At 38.3% G+C, this 19,889-nt stretch overlaps 1 protein-coding gene across 2 annotated transcripts in view; it reads right to left on the bottom strand.

Moving 5' to 3' along the window:
• Window positions 1-3,795: 3,795 nt before the first annotated feature.
• Window positions 3,796-19,889, bottom strand: part of COLEC10 (collectin subfamily member 10) — a 46,971-nt gene continuing 30,877 nt past the window's right edge. For both annotated transcript variants that reach the window (XM_068983597.1, XM_068983596.1), the window contains 3 exons: window positions 12,000-12,053; window positions 10,159-10,254; window positions 3,796-7,751 (listed from right to left, as the gene is read on the bottom strand). In XM_068983597.1, the coding sequence (XP_068839698.1) occupies window positions 7,360-7,751; window positions 10,159-10,254; window positions 12,000-12,053 (542 nt within the window). In that variant the 3' untranslated portion in view covers window positions 3,796-7,359. The remainder of the gene's footprint in view (window positions 7,752-10,158; window positions 10,255-11,999; window positions 12,054-19,889) is intronic.

A 19,889-nucleotide genomic window follows, 5' to 3' on the forward strand; every position in this document is an offset into this window, starting at 1 on the left:
TTAAACATAAACATTTCCAGAAAACATCTATGTGTAAAAACATATACTTCTTCTGGTAAGATTTCTTCAGCATCATCTTCTTTGAGTTGATTCACAAAATATGCATATGAAATTGTGATCTCCTAAGAAAGAGTCTCCCACAGTTATCCATTATGTGTGCTATAGTTCTTTATCTATTAGTCTTTTTATTGGAATATATTAATAATTTGTTTACAGTGTTGTGTTAGTTTTTGCTGTGCAGCATCGTGAATCAGCCATATGTTTACATATATATCCCCTCCCTTTTGAGCCTCCCTCCCACCCCACTCCCATCCCATTCTTCTATAATTCTTAGTAAAAATATTAACCTAGATTTTATTGGATTTAAATTGAATGTGTTTTGTAATTATGTCTCCACTTATCTCATTTTCTCAAGACTTAGGAAATGTTTCTGTATCTTGACTTTTCACATATTGTAATAGAGCTTATGATTACTCTTCCCAACTGACATCCTATAAATGTATCAGGGGATGGGTTGTAGACAATCTTCATCTCCACCACCTCCCCCAAAAGCCCACAACCAGATTTGCACAAAGAATAAGGCTTACTTAACTCTAGATAAATTAGCTTGTGTGAGACTGGTTCCAAATAGGAAAAGGAGTATGTCAAGGCTATATATTGTCACCCTGCTTATTTAACTTATATGCAGAGTACATCATGAGAAACACTGGGCTGGAAAAAGCACAAGCTGGAATCAAGATTGCCGGGAGAAATATCAGCAATCTCAGATATGCAGATGATACCACCCTTATGGCAGAAATTGAAGAACTAAAAAGCCTCTTGATGAAAGTGAAAGTGGAGAGTGAAAAAGTTGGCTTAAAGCTCATTCAGAAAATGGAGATCATGGCATCTGGTCCCATCACTTCATGAGAAATAGATGGGGAAACAGTGGAAACAGTGGAAGACTTTATTTTTGGGGGCTCCAAAATCATTGCAAATGGTGACTGCAGCCATGAAATCAAAAGATACTTACTCCTTGGAAGGAAAGTTATGACCAACCTAGATAGCATATTGAAAAGCAGAGATTACTTTGCCAACAAAGGTCCATCTAGTCAAGGCTATGGTTTTTCCAGTAGTCATGTATGGATGTGAGAGTTGGACTGTGAAGAAAGCTGAGCACCGAAGAATTGATGCTTTTGAACTGTGGTGTTGGAGAAGACACTTGAGAATACCATGGACTGCAAGGAGATCGAACCAGTCCATTCTGAAGGAGATCAGCCCTGGGATTTTTTTGGAGGGAATGATGGTGAAGCTGAAACTCCAGTACTTTGGCCACCTCATGCGAAGAGTTGACTCATTGGAAAAGACTCTGATGCTGGGAGGGATTGGGGGCGGGAGGAGAAGGGAACGATAGAGGATGAAATGGCTGGATGGCATCACTGACTTGATGGACGTGAGTCTGAACTCCGGGAGTTGGTGATGGACAGGGAGGCCTGGCGTGCTGCGATTCATGGGGTCTTGAAGAGTCGGACACGACTGAACGACTGAACTGAACTGAACTGAAGGGTTTTAAAGTGAAAAATACATCAGCCAAAGTGTTATATATTTTAAAATTGTATGGACACAGTTTGATCTGTCTTATTTTCCAGTTGCAAATGCCAACATGATGATTAATTCAAGGTAATTAATTACCTTGAATTAATAAATTCACATACTCACGTTTTAATAAATTATAAAATGTCTGATTCACTTCTCCCTTCTTCCTACCTGCCTTTATTATGAAAGTGACAATCTGTGGCAAATCTGGGTTTCATTGAATTTTGGTGTAGGTCACCAGAAGAAAATATTGTGGAGGAACATTTATCAGGGGTCAATGTTCATCCAAGCACAGACACAAGGATATATTCTGTCTTGTAAAGAAGTAGTGTGGGTGGGTATACCCAATGATGCAGGAACTTCTTGTTCACATCAAAATTAGTCAGCCTACAGGAATGTAAAAATGTATTTGAAGAAATATGTTAATGTTGCTCTTCAAGAAATGGTACTGCGGTACTTTTATCAAAAAAGTTTCCTTGTCTGACTTGTTTCAGTATAATTTTGAAGAGGTGTTACATTGAAGAGGAAGTAGGAGTAAAGACAGAATAGGTTTATATATTCCATCCCCAACAATGGATTAACTTTTTGGCTTTAGTATGGTAGCCTTGATGTTCAATGAGTCAGAGGAGAGTTCTGTTCATGAGGCTGGAAATCTGATCTGTCTTCATTTTCAAGGTGTCTCTAGCCCTCATATCATAGTAAAAGCTCGTTAAGAGTATTTGGTGAATTAATGAGTTAGTGAGCTCTATACTCCACCTAAGTCGATTGTTCACCATGTATGTTTTAACACATCTGGACTTCATCCCACTGGCATTGGACACCTGCCTTGAACCCACTCAATTAGGTGTTACCAAACCACTGACCTCTTAATAGCCTCCTCCCTTGGGCTTTAACCCTGTCCACCACATACCTTCTCCTAAACTGGGTTGGCCAAGAAGCTCATTCAGGGTTTTTGTAACATCTTACAGAAAAACCCAAAAGAACTATTTAGCCAGTCCAATAAATAGATTATTTATAATTGAAATGCTCACGTGATTTTGAATCTCAGTTCTACTCTTTATCTGTGCCTCTAATGCCTCACCAACAAAATCTAAATTCACTGAGTGTAGGGCATAACATCTAGGTTTAGAGAAATAAGCAAAACTTGATATTCACCTTAGTAACCAGTGCCACAGTGAGCAGTTCTCCTGCCCTGATTTGCATTTTCATTAAGAGCCTGCCCTAGCTTGTCTCAGGGCCAGGCCTTTCGGAGTTGTAAACAGCAGAAAGACAGATGGATATCAGAGGGAAGTATTTTAGTTCACTGTAAGAAAAAGAATTCAAATGGAGTTAGCAAATTACTAAAACCCTTCGGATATGGGCTTTATGGCCATCTGTTGGGGGGTAGTAAAAGAAAGTCTCATATAAAAAATGTATGTATACTGTGACTGTGGCAACTGCAGTGGGTACTGCTACTTCGTTAACTTTTCTTATTCCATAGATGTTTTACGTCTCCAGGTATGCAATCCAGAGAGCTGGAAATTAATTGGTTAATGACAATCAAAGCAGTTCATATTTAGGCAACATACATCTTAGCAGAAAAAAATACATTTTTTTAATACCAGTATTTTTATGGGTGAATTATCCAAAGTGTAAACAATGTTTGTTATATGTGTCTCAACACAGGATGTATACCTTTTTATTGTGTTTAGGCGATGACTCTGTACGTAAGCTCTTTCCTCTTGCCTAGTTATAGAATGTGTTGCTTTGAGAAGGCAGTGTTGTGCATCTGTAAATAAATTTTTAATTTTCATCCCCTGGAACCTTTGTGTCATCCTTGGGAAATGCCCAGCTATATTCCTAAAAAGTTGAATAAACAGTTAACTTTTGAGAATGAAATTTATTTTAAATGCTATTTAAGGAAATGCTCTACTGAATTATTTTATGGGACAAATAGTTACTTGCTCATTTTATATTTTTATATTGGAGTATAGCCGATCAACAACGTTGTGACAGTTCAGGTGAACCGCAAAGAGACTCAGCCATACATATACATGTATCCATTCTCCCCCAAGCTCCTCTCTCATTCCAGGTGCCACATGACTTGAGCAGAGTTCCCTTTGCTATACAGTAAGTAGGTCCTTGTTGGTTATCCATTTTAAATAGAGCATTGTGTATCTGTCCACCCCAAACTCCCTAACTGTCCCGCCCCCTATCCTTTCCCCACCCCGGCAACCATAAGTTCATTCTCTAAGTCCGTCAGTCTGTTTCTATTTTCTAAATATATTTGTATCATGCCTTTAATATATTTGTTTTGCTTTCCCTATAGCTATCCCTGTAAGTTATCTGCAAGACTATCGTGATGCTGCCCTGTCACCTCTTCAACATTGATGATATGTGTAGACATTCTCAAATTTAAAGAGCAACCTGCGAGGACCATATTTGTAACACACATTTCTGAATTCCCAGCATCTCTGTTAATTAGCGCTGATCTTTAACTTTGGAAAGTAATCAAGAGAGATTATCTGAGCCTCTGTTATCCCAAGAGAATCATGGATGAAATTCCATTCAAAATAAGAGTAAAATCAGGAGAGAATACTGGATTGAGATTTTAATCAGCAGGCTGGAGTTCTGCTTTTCTCACATATTAATTTTGGTAAATTGCTTAGCTTCCTTGGACCTCAGCATTCTCTTTGGGAAGACGGCATTAAAAATGTCTGCCCTTCATACTTAGAGTTTATCAGGGTTACTTGGAAAATAAATATGTGAGGGCATTTCTTTGTAAGCACAAAGTAAGTTTCACTGCAAATCTAATCAAGTGCATGGTGTCTTCGAAATTTCTCCCAGGCAAGATTGCAGGATAAATCCTATTCACTGAAACTCTGTCATCTTCTCTTGGAAACATTGGCAGCAAAGATGAGTCATTAAGTGAAATGTTGTTATTATTACAAAGATCATAAGAGAAATAAGAATAGCGTTGACAGTACACATAATTAATATTCACACTTAGGGGAGCTTAGAACAACTCAGAATATGGGTCCCAATGTGAGCTGCCTGTCGGCAATGTTTGGTGTCTGTTCTCTCTCTATTTTCTCATCCTGGAAGTCATCCCTGGTGGATCATTCGGTAGAGAGCCTGCCTGCAATATAGGAGACCCAGGTTTGATCCCTGGGTCAGGAAGATCCCCTGGAGGAGGCCACTCCAGTATTCTTGCCTGGAGAATCCCATGGACAGAGAAGCCTGCCGGGCTACATAGTCCATGGGGGTCACACGAGTTGGACTCGACTTAGCGACTAAACCTACCTACCAAAGTATTTTTAGACTCTTATTCCTTGAGCTCTTGGCTGGCATTCTACCCAAGGATTCTGACTTTGATCTGATGTCTTGCTTTGTAATTCTGATTTAATTGCTCTGCCTTTAAAATATGCCATGTTCTCAAAAGTCTGAATCCATAACTAGTTGATTAACCTGATGAATGATAAACATTGACCAAATTCCTGTTATTGAGCTGAACTGAATGTGGTATAAATGGCTGGCCTTGGCTTTGGAGCTGAATTGAATGTGGTATAAATGGGAGACCTTGACTTTGACATCACTGTGTCCTAATGACCTACTATATAGTTAGAACCTTCAGAACTTTTGTTCAGAGGTGAGAAGGTCTGTTTTATATGACTTAGAATTTAGATTAAGAATCATGAGTCACCAACTTTTAAAAATAGAGAACTATCTCACAAATTTCCAGCTTTCTGACTTCTCTTAAATATCAGATCATGTAGTGGCACTGGGTCCTTCATGGCAAAAATAGCAATGACTAAGAAGCAGCTGATTTCTTTAGGAGGGCAATCTGTGTTCAGTGCATCAGGGTCCCCCCTGTACCACTTCATTTATTTATGTCATCTGTGTGGCCCCTGTAGGACCTGAGTTTGTGACCCTTGAAACATTCACGGAAATAACCTAATTAAATCCATTCTCATAACCAGTTAGTCATGGATGAAATCATGAACAGATGGTTTAAGGTGAACATATGTTGTTGATCTGTTTCTCTTACTTCATTAACTGTTTTGCCAGCATTTTAAACAGTCTAATTATATGTCACAAACTATAACTGGAGCAGCAGTTTACAAGGGGATAATCTAGGGTTTGGCTGAACTTTTATTTTTAAATTTCAAATGAGAGCTGCTTTGAGGTTTGATCTGCAGTTCAAAGTAAAATTTTACCAGTTTAGTATTATAATTTCGGTGAGTCTTAGGCATGCTCCAAATGCCATACTTGACACATTGTTGTGATGTCATAGGAGAAATGTCATAGGAAATGACATCATAGGAAATGACATTTTATGATATCATAAGAAAGCACCACTGATGTGAGATTTTTGCAACATACAGTTACACAGAATAAAGCACCTGCCATGAAATGTCACCATGAGTGATACATTAGAGGCAGACAAAGACCTTAGAGACATGATGTTAGTAGCACTGTGAAGTTTCCAGAGTTCTCTAAAGGCTTCACAAACTCTTTCCCTCCTTCTCCATGTACCAGAGAAGGAAAGTTGCTATGGATAAACCTAAGATGAGGAAAAAATGGAGACATATTAATAGAAGGAGGTCATCTTAGCACAAGATTATAAAGAATATTGTTTGGGAACTAACCTTTTCTCTTTGGAGAGGGTTCTTTTTTGGGCGGGGCTGTACAGTTGCTTTGCAATGTTGTGTTAGTTTCTGCTATACCACCAAGTACATCAGCTATACGTATACATATACCTCCCACCGTTTGGAAGCCCCTTCTCTCCCCCATCACCTTTCCAGGTCGCCGCAGAGCACCGCGCCGCAGAGCACCGCGCCGAGCTCGCTGTGCTACACAGCTGCTTCCCGCCAGCTCTGTGTTTTACACACGGCGGTGCAGATACGCCAATCCACATCTCCCAATCCACCCTCACTCCCTCTTCCCCACTTCCACATGACTGCTCACCGCATCTGCATCTCTACTCCTGCCCTACAAATAGATTCATCTGTACCATTTTCCTAGTTTCCACATACGTGCATTAATATACAATGTTTGTTTCTCTTTTTATCTTTTCAATTTCTAGAGTTCCCTTTTCCTCAGATCAGAGGGTTAATATCTGGAGGCCTGGGATTAAATTATTGGTGTACAGAAAGGTGGCCCCTGTTTGGTATACTTCAGTGAAGGCTGTCAATCAGAAGCATAAATTTTAACTACATGATTCCATATGGCCTAGAATCGGTCGCTAGGCTAGAAGGTCCTCATATGGAGGTTCAAAAGTATTTCTATGTCTGTGCAAACAGAGGACCTTGCAAGTGTGGCTATGGCCATGGTGCGTGACTGGTCAAAGAACTGGGGACCTTGGATTCAAATACAGATAATACCTTGACATTACCAAATGAAGCCTTCTCGTATATCTGGCTTTGAGCCTAGTCATCAATCCACTGTCCAATTCATCATTCACTGGGCCATATAGACAGTGGTTTAGGGCCTTGGAGAGAGTCAACAGAGCAAATATTAAGAGAGCATTCCATTTGAGAAGTAGACAAGCATCTCCTATACAACAAGTGATTCAAGTTCTCTCTTGGGACCCCTAACCTGGTGAGCTACTGAATCAATAACATACCATTTATGAAAATGATCAAAATCATCGTGGATAAGCATGGTGATAAAGATTCCAAAATTTAGTCTAGCATTTCTCACTTGCCTGGAGTCAGAATGAATTTAGTGTAATTAGAAAAGGATGGATAAAAATAACAGCGGCGATAGTCACAGGGAAATGACGAATGTGTAGGGAGAGGGAAGTTACTTTTTCTTCTTGACGAATTCACAGACAAAGTACATGGTAAGATGGCACTCGGTGTCATTCCATCTCCCTGAGCTCAGCATCTCCACACAGTCCTCGTGGCCATAGGGGTCGCTGGGCTCACCCTCCTTCCAGTTGCTGTAGTTCTGCAGGGGAGTGTTATCTGTGAACACATACTGACCCTCCCTCTCAAGGTCGTTCACCCCGATGAACACCCGGAAGAAGCCACTCTTGGAGACGTAGTCAGCCAGCAGCGTGTTGGCAGCTTCGTCCTTGGGCATGGCCAGCATTCCCCCCCGGGCACGGCAGTGGGTCAGGGATTCTCTGTAGCTCTTCTCCTCCTGCACGAGGTAGTAGAATTTCTCTTCGGTTTCCCTAATCCCTGCTATGACTTCGCAGTGAGGAAAAGAAGAATGTGATTATCTGTCTCAAACAGAGAGAAGCCAAGTATATAATATTGCTAGATTTAAATTAATTTATTCAAGATTTAACTATTCTTTTGCCTATCATGAGTCAGGCACTGCTTCAGTGTTTCGTCCGCCTTTGTTGCTGTCTGATGGAGAACCAGCTCCTGTCATTGGCCCTCCCCTGCCTTTCCTCCTTTACTTCCCACACAACCTGAAGCAGAGAGCTGTTTGGACACAGATGTGTTATATGAACTGTCACCCAGCTCATCTCAGACACTTTTCCCCCTCTCTAGTGTATGCTTTTGCCACCCTTACAGTTCCATGAGCACTCCCTTCTCTCTTCCCCTTCCATGCCTTTCATGCCTGGAAAGTCTTCTTAGTGCTTTATCTGGCAAATTCCTACCCATCCTTCAGATTTCAGTCCAAATGCTTTCTCCTATAAGAGCCTTTCCGATGCCCCTGGACAGAGACAGGTGCTGTTGCGCTTTCTCCCCTGCTTCCATGGACCCCTTCACTTCATAGCACTTGACACATTTTAGCCTAATTGTGTGTCTCTTAAGCTTGTGAACATCTTAAGGCCCAAGACCATGTCCTTGTCACTCTGTAGTCTCAGTGCCTGCAACAGTGCAGGATAGTGGTAAAGGCTTATTGGACTGAGACAGAAATAATACAGAATTTCATCCGCTTCTGGCCAGATTCCCAGACTGTGAATATGTGCATCAATTCAGATGGTCTATACTTCACTCCTGGACTGCAAGGAGATCAAACCAGTCAATCCTAAAGGAAATCAGTCCTGAATATTCATTGGAAGGACTGATGCTGAAGCTGAAGCTCTAATACTTTGACCACCTGATGTGAAGAGCTGACTCATTGGAAAAGACCCTGATGATGGGAAAGATTGAAGACAAGAGGAGAAGCAGGCCATAGACAATGAGATGGTTGGATGATATCGATGAACCCATGGATGTGAATTTGCACAAGCTCCAGGGGATAGTGAAGGACAGGGAAGACTGGTGTGCTGCAGTCCATGGGGTCACAAGGAATTGGACAGGACTTAGCAAACTGAACAACACATATTTCACTTCAGGTATATAAAGCAGACTGAGCTTCTGAGTAAGATTCAAGACAGAACTGGGGAGCCAGTATCATCCCAAGATCATAATACGCTATATATATTTTGGGGTTTGCAGTCCAAACACACACACATATATATGTATATATATACTTCAGGGCCTATAAGTTAAAATTTACAAATAAAACTATGAGCACTCAAATGTTAAGAACTATAGCGCTATGTTAAACCTCTGGAGTTTGGTTTATTCATTGGGGTCGAAGTCAGGTCAGAGGCAGCATCTGTACAGGTTATAACCAGAGTTATAACTGAGGGTTAATTAATATCAAGCCTTTGCTATGCCTCTAGTATTACAAGATGAGGATGGACACAAGGTAGCATTTGTGTGCCTCTACTCATGTAAATAAATATGACTGGATTATAATATTTCTGTACCATTGTACGGAAAACCTCGGATGAACTTTTTGGCCAACCCAATAAATAAAAGTACAACAAAGTGCAAGTAGTTGTAACAGCAACTAGAACAGTTCCCTGATTCATACTGTCTCAGGAGAGAGCACATAAGCCCCACTTTAAGGGTTTTACTGCTAACCATCCCAGGGAAATACGAGAGAAAACAAAAATGGCTAACATGGACTATTGCACAGTTTAGAGAAATGCATAAGGAGTCAGTGAAACTTGTATTCAAATCCTTCCTCCACTGCTCATTAGCATGTATCTATGGGCAAGGTAATCTCTCTAAACTTCACTCTAATCATGAAAATTAGTATTATTGCAAGTAATCAACAAAGCAACTACTGTTTTCATTACTATTTTGTCTTTTAAGATGCTGGTTGTTGGGCTCTTGTTATCTCTTTTTTCTTAAGGCCTAGCTACTCAAACTCTGCCTTTTCTCCCTTCCCCTCTCTCACTAAGATCCCCTTTCATACCGATAGGAATGCACATATGTATGTCCACAGGACCTGAAGTATACTAGAGTAAGTGGATAATCAGGATTCTAAGAGATCTGTAAACTGGTGGCACTATCTCAACAATCCTTTGCCCAAACTAAGTTAGTTTCTGCTAGGGATATTGGAATTGCAGTGGTTTGTTTGTTTTTGTTTCTTTAAAAAAGAGATTATTTTATTTTTAAATTTGTATTTATTTATTTATTTAGGTCATGTGACATTTAAGATCCTGGTTCCTCAGCCAGAGAAAGAAACCATGCCCCCTGCAATGGAAGGGAAGAGCCCTAACCACTAGACAGCCAGGAAAATCCCAGAATTGCTATGTTGAAAGAGATAGATCCATGGATAAATAGCACAAGAGAATAGACTCACCATTCTTAACAAACTTCATTGAAGTCTTAAGGCGGGCCACACTGATGTCTAGTTGTCCAACAACTTTTCGGTATCTTCCACAATCACAAACAGTGCCTTTTAAATGACAAAGCTGTCAATTCACGTTGATGCCCATGAAGAATGGATAAGAAAGGCAATGGCTCTCTTCCTAATATTTACTATCTTTTTCTAGTCTAGCTATGTCTTTCTGTGAATGGCGATGCTTTTCATCTTTTATTAAAGACAAGGTTTCCAATATACAGGAATTCTGAATATATCTTTTACAATAATTTGAAGGAGTTAACAGAGAGTTCTAAACCAGTTTTTTTAAAAGAACAGTAAATATGACAAACCCCTGCTCACATATTGGGAACCATTTGGCATTTTTGTTGAATACAGAATGTACCTCTACAGTCTCAGAATAAAATCTTTACAGCATTTTAAAAACATATTTCTAGTTTTCTCTTGTGTTACTGTATTGTTAGCTGGGAGAAACCATTCATGATGAAATTAATGTTAATTCTGATTATCCATTTGGAGTATGGCTTAATGTTTCAAGGACTAAGTTTAAATCTTATGACTAGATTCACCTTATAACTTTAAGAGCAAGTTGTCCCATTTGTGGATTAACTATGATTTTAATTTCTGCCACTAATTCCCCTTCACTCATTTACCTTTTCAATCATCTACTGATAAAGTGGCAGAGAAAAAACTGTAAGGAAAATGTGTAAAGTTCAAATGCTTCTTTTTTCCTATTTAAAGGATGCTTCATGTCAACATTTCCATTTGCTTTTTTCTCCGATGGTTGAAAAGCAAAATGAATTTTACTAGCCAAAGGGGGGAAAAATCTGTGGCTTTATTTATCCATATTCAAAGTCAAATATAAGGAATTTAAGACAGTTCTTAGAATTAGGCTTCTCTACATCTTTATGGATAAGGGCTTCCCAGGGGTCTCAGTGGTAGAGAATCCACTTGCCAATGAAGGAGATGCAAGAGATGCAGGTTTGATCCCTTGGGTTGGGAAGATCCCCTGGAGGAGGAAATGGCAACCCACTCCAGTATTCTTGCTGGAAAAATCCCGTGGACAGAGAAGCTTGGCAGGCTACAGTCCATGGGGTCACAAAGAGTCTGATACGACTGAGCAACTAAGCGCACATGCACTCACACCTTTATGGATAGAAATAACTGAAGCTCACCAGGAATGAGCTACTTTCTTTCCCTGCATCGAGCACTGGAAAGAGTGCTCTTCTCAGTATCAGGGAGAGGTTTCCGGGCCACTGACGCATATTCTGTAGCTGCCAGGACTCTCTCCATCAGGCCAGTTTGCAGGTGACAAAAATGCTTGGCCAGCGTTTGGTTGAGACTCTGGTCAAAGGCTGAACCTATTGCTGGTCCTATTGCTGAGGCCCTTGTGGATTTTCCTCTTGGTCTAGGGGCATGAGGGCTGCTTCCTGATGCACGAGATTTGCTACCTCAAGCAAGCGTGGCAGAGGTGGAATGAACCACCTTCCTTCCACCCATTCCTTAGGGCCTGAAAAGTCATCACTAGGGACAGAGCAGAATTTCCTTCCTTCCTTTCCTCTGGGCCAAGGAAAAGGAGGTTAATCACACTGAACAGACTATTGTTCTTCTATTAAATATATTTATTTTTGAGACAAATAGTTTTGTAATGATGTGAAAAATTAAAAAGGAAAGCAACCTGAATATCTATCAACAGAGGAATGGATAAAGAAGATGTGGCTGGTTCATTTTGCTGCACAGTAGAAACTAATACAACATTGTAAAGCCACCGCACTACAATAAACATTAATTTAACAAAGAAAAAGATGAGCATATTATACCTGCTTTGCCTTTTCCCCCAGGTATTCCAGGCAAACCCTTTTCCCCTTTGTCACCTGAAGAAAAACAATAGCCATGAAAAGAACAACTAAATAAAATAGTACTATTAGTGAGTAGAATTAAATGCATAAAACATAATGAAATGTAATTATATCAGGCAGACAATATATTACATACCTAAAATAAGAAGAAAGAGGTTTTAAACTTCATTTGTAATATCTCCAAATAATATTTACTAATATTATAAAAATAATTTGGTTTTGAGTTGGCTGCACAGGTATAACTAATCAAACAAGTCATAATTTCATTAGATGGAATACAGAATTCCAGCTGAATGTATAAACATTTAATTTTGTGTCATTTATCCCATAAGCATGTTTTCATAATGTGGCCTTCTAGGCACAGCTAATACAATATTCTGCATGTTTTTGATTTTTAAAGTTCTGTTGCTTTACATATCTGAATCAATTGATTAGCATAACGCAGTGTCTGGGTATTTATTATATTATGCCCCTAAATTCTTCCACGTGGCTTTGCCCTTGGATTTTCAAAAACATGTATTGTGCCTTTTCAATTTAATTCAACAAATACATACTATTTACTTACTCTATGAAAGACAAAACATTTGCTTGGTACTTTAAAAAGATATAAAGAGAGACAAGATTAAACTTTTGGCTTGAAAGAGTTTATGCTTTTTGGAAGAGATGTGATGTATGCAAATACTGATAATATAAAGTTGTGTCAAAAATATTATTCTGAAATATCAACCTTGATAATTTTCCTTTCTGCTCTTTTCTGTATGTGACCTTTTTCTTAGTCAGAGACATCAACAAAATAAATTTGAGAATCAGAATTGTTAAAGCAGAGAGGAAAAAAAGTTGACTTTTTTCAACTTCAAAATAGGCTCTTGAAGTCCACATCAGACACAATAATTGAAAGCAAAAGCTTTTGATTTATAAGAGGAAATGTTTGGCTGAACTTTGGGGGAATCAAAAGAGAAGATCTTGATAGAAGTAAAATAGAGCTTATGCTTCAATGGAGATCTGGAAAAAGAATAAGAAAAAATTCAGGGGGATAAATACAGGATGATAGTCATACAGGCTAAAGAAGAGTATGAGGTTTACTCTTGTAGGACAATGATATGGCTAGGAATTGGGTAAACAACGGAGGGGACAATGTAAAGGGGAATGGAGTCAGCACTGAGGTTCTGCCTAATTCCTTCCTTTCCCAACAAAAAGGGAAAACCCAAAGGATTCCCCATATTGCCTGTCCATTAGCTATTCTGTCTTTGCTGATCACTTTTCATTAAGAGTCCTGTGTGTGTTGATCATTGATCATCCAGAAATTCATGCTGACCAGGGCACCAAGGATTTGCTGAGCATTTCCTAATTGGCCCACATGGATGCTTTTCTTTATAGCGATGCCAGACCTTCAGGAGCTCCCCAGATAAAAGGATAAAAGTTTGAGTATGCAAGTGGAATGTCTCTGAACCTTGGGCTTAGATGAAATGAGACCATGGTGAAATCTATGACAATGGAATGTGATAAATATTGTAAGAGACACCATGAACAGGGATAACATACTCTGTCCAATGTTAGAGGGAGCTGGTAGAGATAGTGCTCCAGCTGGAAGAATGGAGGAAGGCTCTCCTGAGGAGATGGTGCTGAAGTTTCAGCAGGTGGAGGTGGGAGCCAGGTGGTAGACTCTGTACAGCAGAGGTGTAGTTGGGAAAGAAGCATAAAAGTATGCCAAGCATCCTGATAAGGAAGATTGATCTGGACACATCGGATCTGTGCCCTGAAAACTCCTCATTTCCCTTATGTGTAAACTGGAAAAGATAAGACTAGATTTGAGACAATGTTAATGGAAGAAAGGGAATATATGTTTGCTGAGTGCCAATCATTTGTCAAGTATTGTTTGGATACTTTAGAGGTACTGTTATATGAAATCCAATCAGCTAGGTGCTATCATTATCTTTATTCTAACAACTGAAGAACTTGAGAGTCAGGAAGGCAAAATAAATGACTCAGGACATCCAACAATTCAAAAGCAGTGCTGCTATTAAAACCCAACCACTTCTGACTCCCCAGTTTGTGGTACTTTTCAAATAATTTAACCAGCAATATAATGAAGGGAAGCAAAGTCTTCAAAAAGAGCTGTAAAATGTTGAAAGTAATGTAAGTCTTATCATCACCAAAAACAATATGGACTTGAAAGATCATATGAATCTGGCTTCATATTTTAATTTAAAAATAGTTTATTTTCTTTATATGTGAATCTCTTTCAATTCAACATGAGTTGAAAACCTATTCTAGTTCTGCTACGATCCTAGTTCTGGTCTAAGTCCAATAATAAACATTTTAAAAGTATACATAAAGTATTTGCTTTAGAAAATTATAGGCTTTTGGAGAACTTTGCTGGTAGTCCAGTGGTTGGGACTCCATGCTTTCACTGCTGAGGGTGCTGGTTCAATCCCTAGTTGAAGAAGTAGGATCCCACAAGCTGTGCAGCACGACCAAAATGTTAGGTTTTTAAGGAAAACAAAGCGCACATAAGAGGCCAAGGAGATGAGACACAAGCACTATTACTCCCTAACAGAGAGAAATGAAAGAAATGCCTGGTAGGTATTCAGAGAAGGCAAAGATGACTGTGGATCAGAGTAGGAAAGGAAGGCTTCTTTGAAGCAGCAGCCTTTAACTGGATATTAACAATGTGGAGAACAGATTCTTGAATTGATACATGGATTTTTTCCTGAGAAGATGTAAGCATGGTGACTGCTTTCCAGTATTTTGACATGAATTTCTTTCCTTTTTTTTAAAAGATGGGAAAGTCAAAACAGTATGGTGAAGTGAAAAACCACAGAAGTCTGAACAACCAGGGTTTGAATGCTGACTCTGCGTCTTACTAGCTAAACATGGGCCAGTTACTTAATTCCTTTAAATTTCCATTTCTTCATTTTTAAAGTCAAATGATGGTGCCTAAAGTCATAAGAAGGATAAATTAGACAATGTCATGGGATTAGGTCTGTGCTTGACTTTAGAGGGTATTTAACCAATGTTTGCTTCCACGCACTAAATCAGAGCTTCAGGAAAGGAAAGCATGCCAAGTAGTTAGCCAGTTCATGGTGGATGTGAGCTCATTGTGTCTATTTCCCCAAAATGAAATCTGGTTTAAAGCCACATATAAAAGTTAATTTTTGACCCATAAGTGAGAATACCTCTGTATTAACTGTCTTAAGGTTGAAGAATCAGAGGCTGCATTTAAACAAACAAAACACCAAAATACTTTCACTGTAAAAGGATTATTGACCTTAAATAAAAGCATCTATTTTGCTATGAGATTGAATTTACCTATACTAAATCATCCTTTCCTATTCCTGAAATGAAATATTGACATCCAGAAAGCTATCTTCTCCATTCAAGTGATAACATTAAGGTCAGCCCAGAAAGTTGAGATTAATCTGAGTCAGTGAAAAATTTAGAAGGACCAGTGACAAAATAAGGACAATAAATTTCAAAGTACAGATTAAAGATGAAATTAATCCAGGTGAGCCAGAACATGGAACCTCCATTTTCAAAAATATTCCAGGACATGCTCATAAATTTTCAAGGCATATCTCTGGAGGAGAAAAAAACTTAGCCAGTGTTGAAAACTGATGTTAAGGGAAAGTAGTAGCTAACAGAAATAAAGAGTAGAAAAGAGAGTCACATCATAGGAAATGACATCTATCATTTATTTTTTCATTCTTAAAGCAATAAACATTTAGAAAGTTTCTCCATTATAGTAGACATTAGAATAAAATGATTAAAAAGCAGGATTTCCCAAATAAAACTTGTATGTATTTAAACAAATAGATCTGATATAGCTTCCATTCATTTCCTCCAGAAATTCATACCCTGTTGAATGACACAGACAAGTTAATAAGGCATAGTGGTAATAAAGTGATAGGTGTACTCTAGGTGCATAAGCATGAGATTTTGAATAAGGAATCAGCCTGAAGAAGATAAGGCTGGTTAACCCTATCCATTCCAGACTTCTGCTTCTCCAATGTTTGGAACTTCATCCATTTTGAGGCTCAGATAACATAGTACAGTTTTCGACCTTCCCCTGTCTCTGTTGTTTACCACCCTCTCTTCAAGAGCAATCTAGTCTTATTCTGTGCAAGGATTAAGACTTGGCTCAAAGTCATGAACTTCAACTCTCCTGGTTGGAGTCTCATCTAGATTTGACATATCTAAATCTAGGAAAGTTCAACATCTAGAATAATTCACTGAAAAATGAGGGTCTTGAATTCTGGATGTGTTCATTGCAATAACTTAGTCTCCCCCTCCTCTTCTGCTCATCTCCAGGGAAATACTTGAGATCTTAACCTTACATAATGTGATTGCATCTCAGAAATCTTAAAGTCCAACATCCCATACTCTAGTTACACCTTTCCATCCCTTAACCATTTGTTAAGTGAAGCTGATATAACCAGAGGCAGATTCATGATGATTTTATCCAAAGCTTATACAATTTGAGGAGACTTTTTTAAAAAAAATACCAAATTCCAAATTGAAAAGTACTTATAAAAATGAACACATTATAAGAAAAGAAATTAGTCTAGGTTCGATATAGGATACAGGATGCTTGGGGCTGGTGCCCTGGGATGACCCAGAGAGATGATATGGGGAGGGAGGTGGGGGGCGGGGTTCAGGGTTGGGAACTCATATACACCTGTGGTGGATTCATGTCAATGTATGGCAAAACCAATACAGTATTGTAAAGTAAAAGAAAAAAAAGAAAAGTAGTCAAGTGCAACATCACAAAATTCACTTAAAAATGTAATATTTTAATTAATAAATGGATTGTGTGCACCTATAATTGTTCTTTTCATATACAATGTGCTGTGTACGTTTGGCTGCATGTTCATCCACTTGACCGAGCAATATTTATTGATAGATGTCTCATTTCCCATTTAAAAATATCACCTTTGCATGACTCAAGTTTGGGGTCTGTTTCTGCACTGTTTATTTCTTTCCACTGGTCTATTTGTCTCTGCACTAAATCGACATTATCTTAACCTTTTAGCTTTATAATAAATGCTTAAATTTATTAAACATTAATTTCTAACATTTATTTGATTTAAATCTTTCACTTTTGTTTTTATTTTTCAAGATAGTCTTTGGGTATCCATGGTCCTTTTCATTTCCATATAAATTTTGAATTGGCTTATCGGATACCAAGAGAACTACTTCTGGGATGTTAATTGAGAGAAGACTGAAACTACAGATCAAATTTGGGACCTCTTAACAATATTGAGTCTCCCAATCTATGAACATAGCTTTACTTTCATCTCCTTAGATAATCTTTTAATTTCTCTTATTATAATCATGTAGTGTTTGTTGTAGAGAGCGTATACATCTTTTGTTAGATTTATTTCTAGATATTTGCTATAATAAAGGGAATCTTTTTAATTCCAGTTTTTAGAATTGTTTCTAGTACTTAGAAACAAAAATTGATTTTTGTAAGTTAAAGCCCTGCCTGCATGTTTAGTCATGTCCGACTCCCACCAGGCTCCTCTGTCTCTGGGATTCTTGAAGCAAGGATACTGGAGTGGGTTGTCATGCCCTCATCCAGGGGATCTTTTTCACTAGGGATTGAACTTGCATCTCCTTCAACTCCTGCATTGGCAGGCAGATTCTTACCATTGCGCTATCTTTAAAGAACAATACAAATAACTTATCTGTAGATTCTTTTGAATTTCCTGGGTATGTTACATGATTAGGAAATAAGCACCCTCTTATTTCTCCATTTCCAACTATTGCGATTCTTATCTCTTATTCTGGCATTTTTGTTCTGGCTAAAACCTCTTCTATAATGTTGACTAGACTTGATGAGGGCTATACTTATCTCATTTTCATTATCAGGAGAGCAGTGTTCAATATTTCACTACCAAGTATGATTTTTAAATAAGTTTTCATTGATGCTCTTCCTTTTCATATTAAATGTTCCCCTTGATTTTCAGTTTGCTAAGATTTCTTTTTTTTTTTTTTAAACATGAATGGGCGTGTGTTTGACTATTTTATTCAGAATTTCCTAAGTTCTAATTGGAGGTTTTTATTTTTGAAATGAAAAATAAAAGTGGCCAATTTCCTGGGCCACTCATCTCTGGCAGACTTTGAACACCAATTAAGTCTGAGCAACTTTCTGTTCAAGTCTCTTAGTCCTTTAATGCTGCCTCACATGTGAATCTGTAAATGAGGAAAAATGGATTAGTGTGGTCCCCTTCTTCTCCAGATCACAGCCTCTAAAGTCTATTCAATTTGGTTGCCCTCTCATGCCTTCAAATATGTTTGTTTGTCTTTGACTCACCTAGTCATTCTTAGCAGAAAGATTCATGCAGGTGAATCTCTCATAGCCTGTAGCAGAAATCTGATTTTTGTCTTTGTTATAAATAATGTAAGTGATTTTTCTCACCTTCACAACTTGTTGTTGATGGTGTATGTAAATCAAGAATATTGTCAAACTTTGAAAATACCTCTGTAAACTCTTGTTCATATATGAGCTGTTAGATTTGAAAGTTTTTTCCATCGATGAACTCTGCCTGGTACATGTTATACCCTGTTTCTTTTGCACAACCTACACATTTCTTGGGCTGGATGCCCTGGACATATTCCTATGATGATCTGACCTCTGCCCCTGTACTTTTCCATCATGACTTTGGATACATCTGCACAGTAGGTGGTAGAAGTATTCCTGGAAGCTATTCCTACATCAGAATTATTAGCAGGAACTTAACTGTATGTGGAAGTGACTACAAACTACAGAGATAAATTCCATTAAGTCCAAATGAAATATTTCCCCTATTCAAGTTCTTCTTAACTAGCTCCCAAAATACTTGTATCTACTCCAAAAACTAATACAAGGAGAAGTATGATGGAGAAAAGCTGGATCAGAAGACAGGACTCTTCTTTGGTTTTTAGGCTGTAATTGTCTTTATTTTGTCCATGAGGGAACTGAAGCACAGATAGATTAAGAAATGTACACAAGGTCAAATATATACAAGAAAGACCCTGAGTCAGGATTGAAACCCAATCATTCTGATTTCAAACCTCAAGAGCTTAAATACTCTGCTGTATGGCAGACCAAATAATCCAGATAGAAGATGTTCATACCTTAATGGATGATCAAGCTCAGGCTGGGAGCACAAAAGAAAGGAGGGGTTCAGGAAAAGCTTTATCAAGAAGTCTATTTTTCCACGGTTTCAAAGAATGAGTGGTATTTTGACTGACAGTGATGCACAAAGAGGTGTGTAGGGGTAGAAAATTGTCTGAGTAAAGGCAGAGGGCAGGAGAAGACACCTTGACATCTTTGGGAAAGAGCAAAAGGAGACAGTACTCTTAATGCATGCATTCCAGTGGGGACAGTATCACCTCACAGATCAAAAGTCAGTGCAGCAGGGCTGAAAAAATCTCACTCTTTTTAAATATATAAAGTAGAAATATACACAAACTACATATCATGTGGTCCATTGGTGGGAAGCTTTTGGAGATTTGCAACAATTTGAAAAAACTCACAGATAAACTGTGTAGACTAGAAATACCAAAAATATTAAGGAAAAGGTATGTCATGAATATATAAAATATATGCATTAAATAGATAGTAGTCTATTTTATCATTTTTACCATAAAATATATAAAAATTGATTATAGAAAGTTAATATTTATCAAAACCTCCATACACAATCACAGACCATACATGGTGCCATTCCCAGCTGTGAGAAATGCAAACAAACATAATGATTCAGTATTAAATCATAACTGCATAAATTTAACTGGAGTAAATACTGTACTAAGGTATAGTTTCGTAGCCATCTCCTACTACTATTGTATGAGTTCAAGCATTGCAAG

This window comes from Capricornis sumatraensis, chromosome 11, assembly GCF_032405125.1.
Source record: "Capricornis sumatraensis isolate serow.1 chromosome 11, serow.2, whole genome shotgun sequence".
Lineage (NCBI taxonomy): Eukaryota > Metazoa > Chordata > Mammalia > Artiodactyla > Bovidae > Capricornis > Capricornis sumatraensis.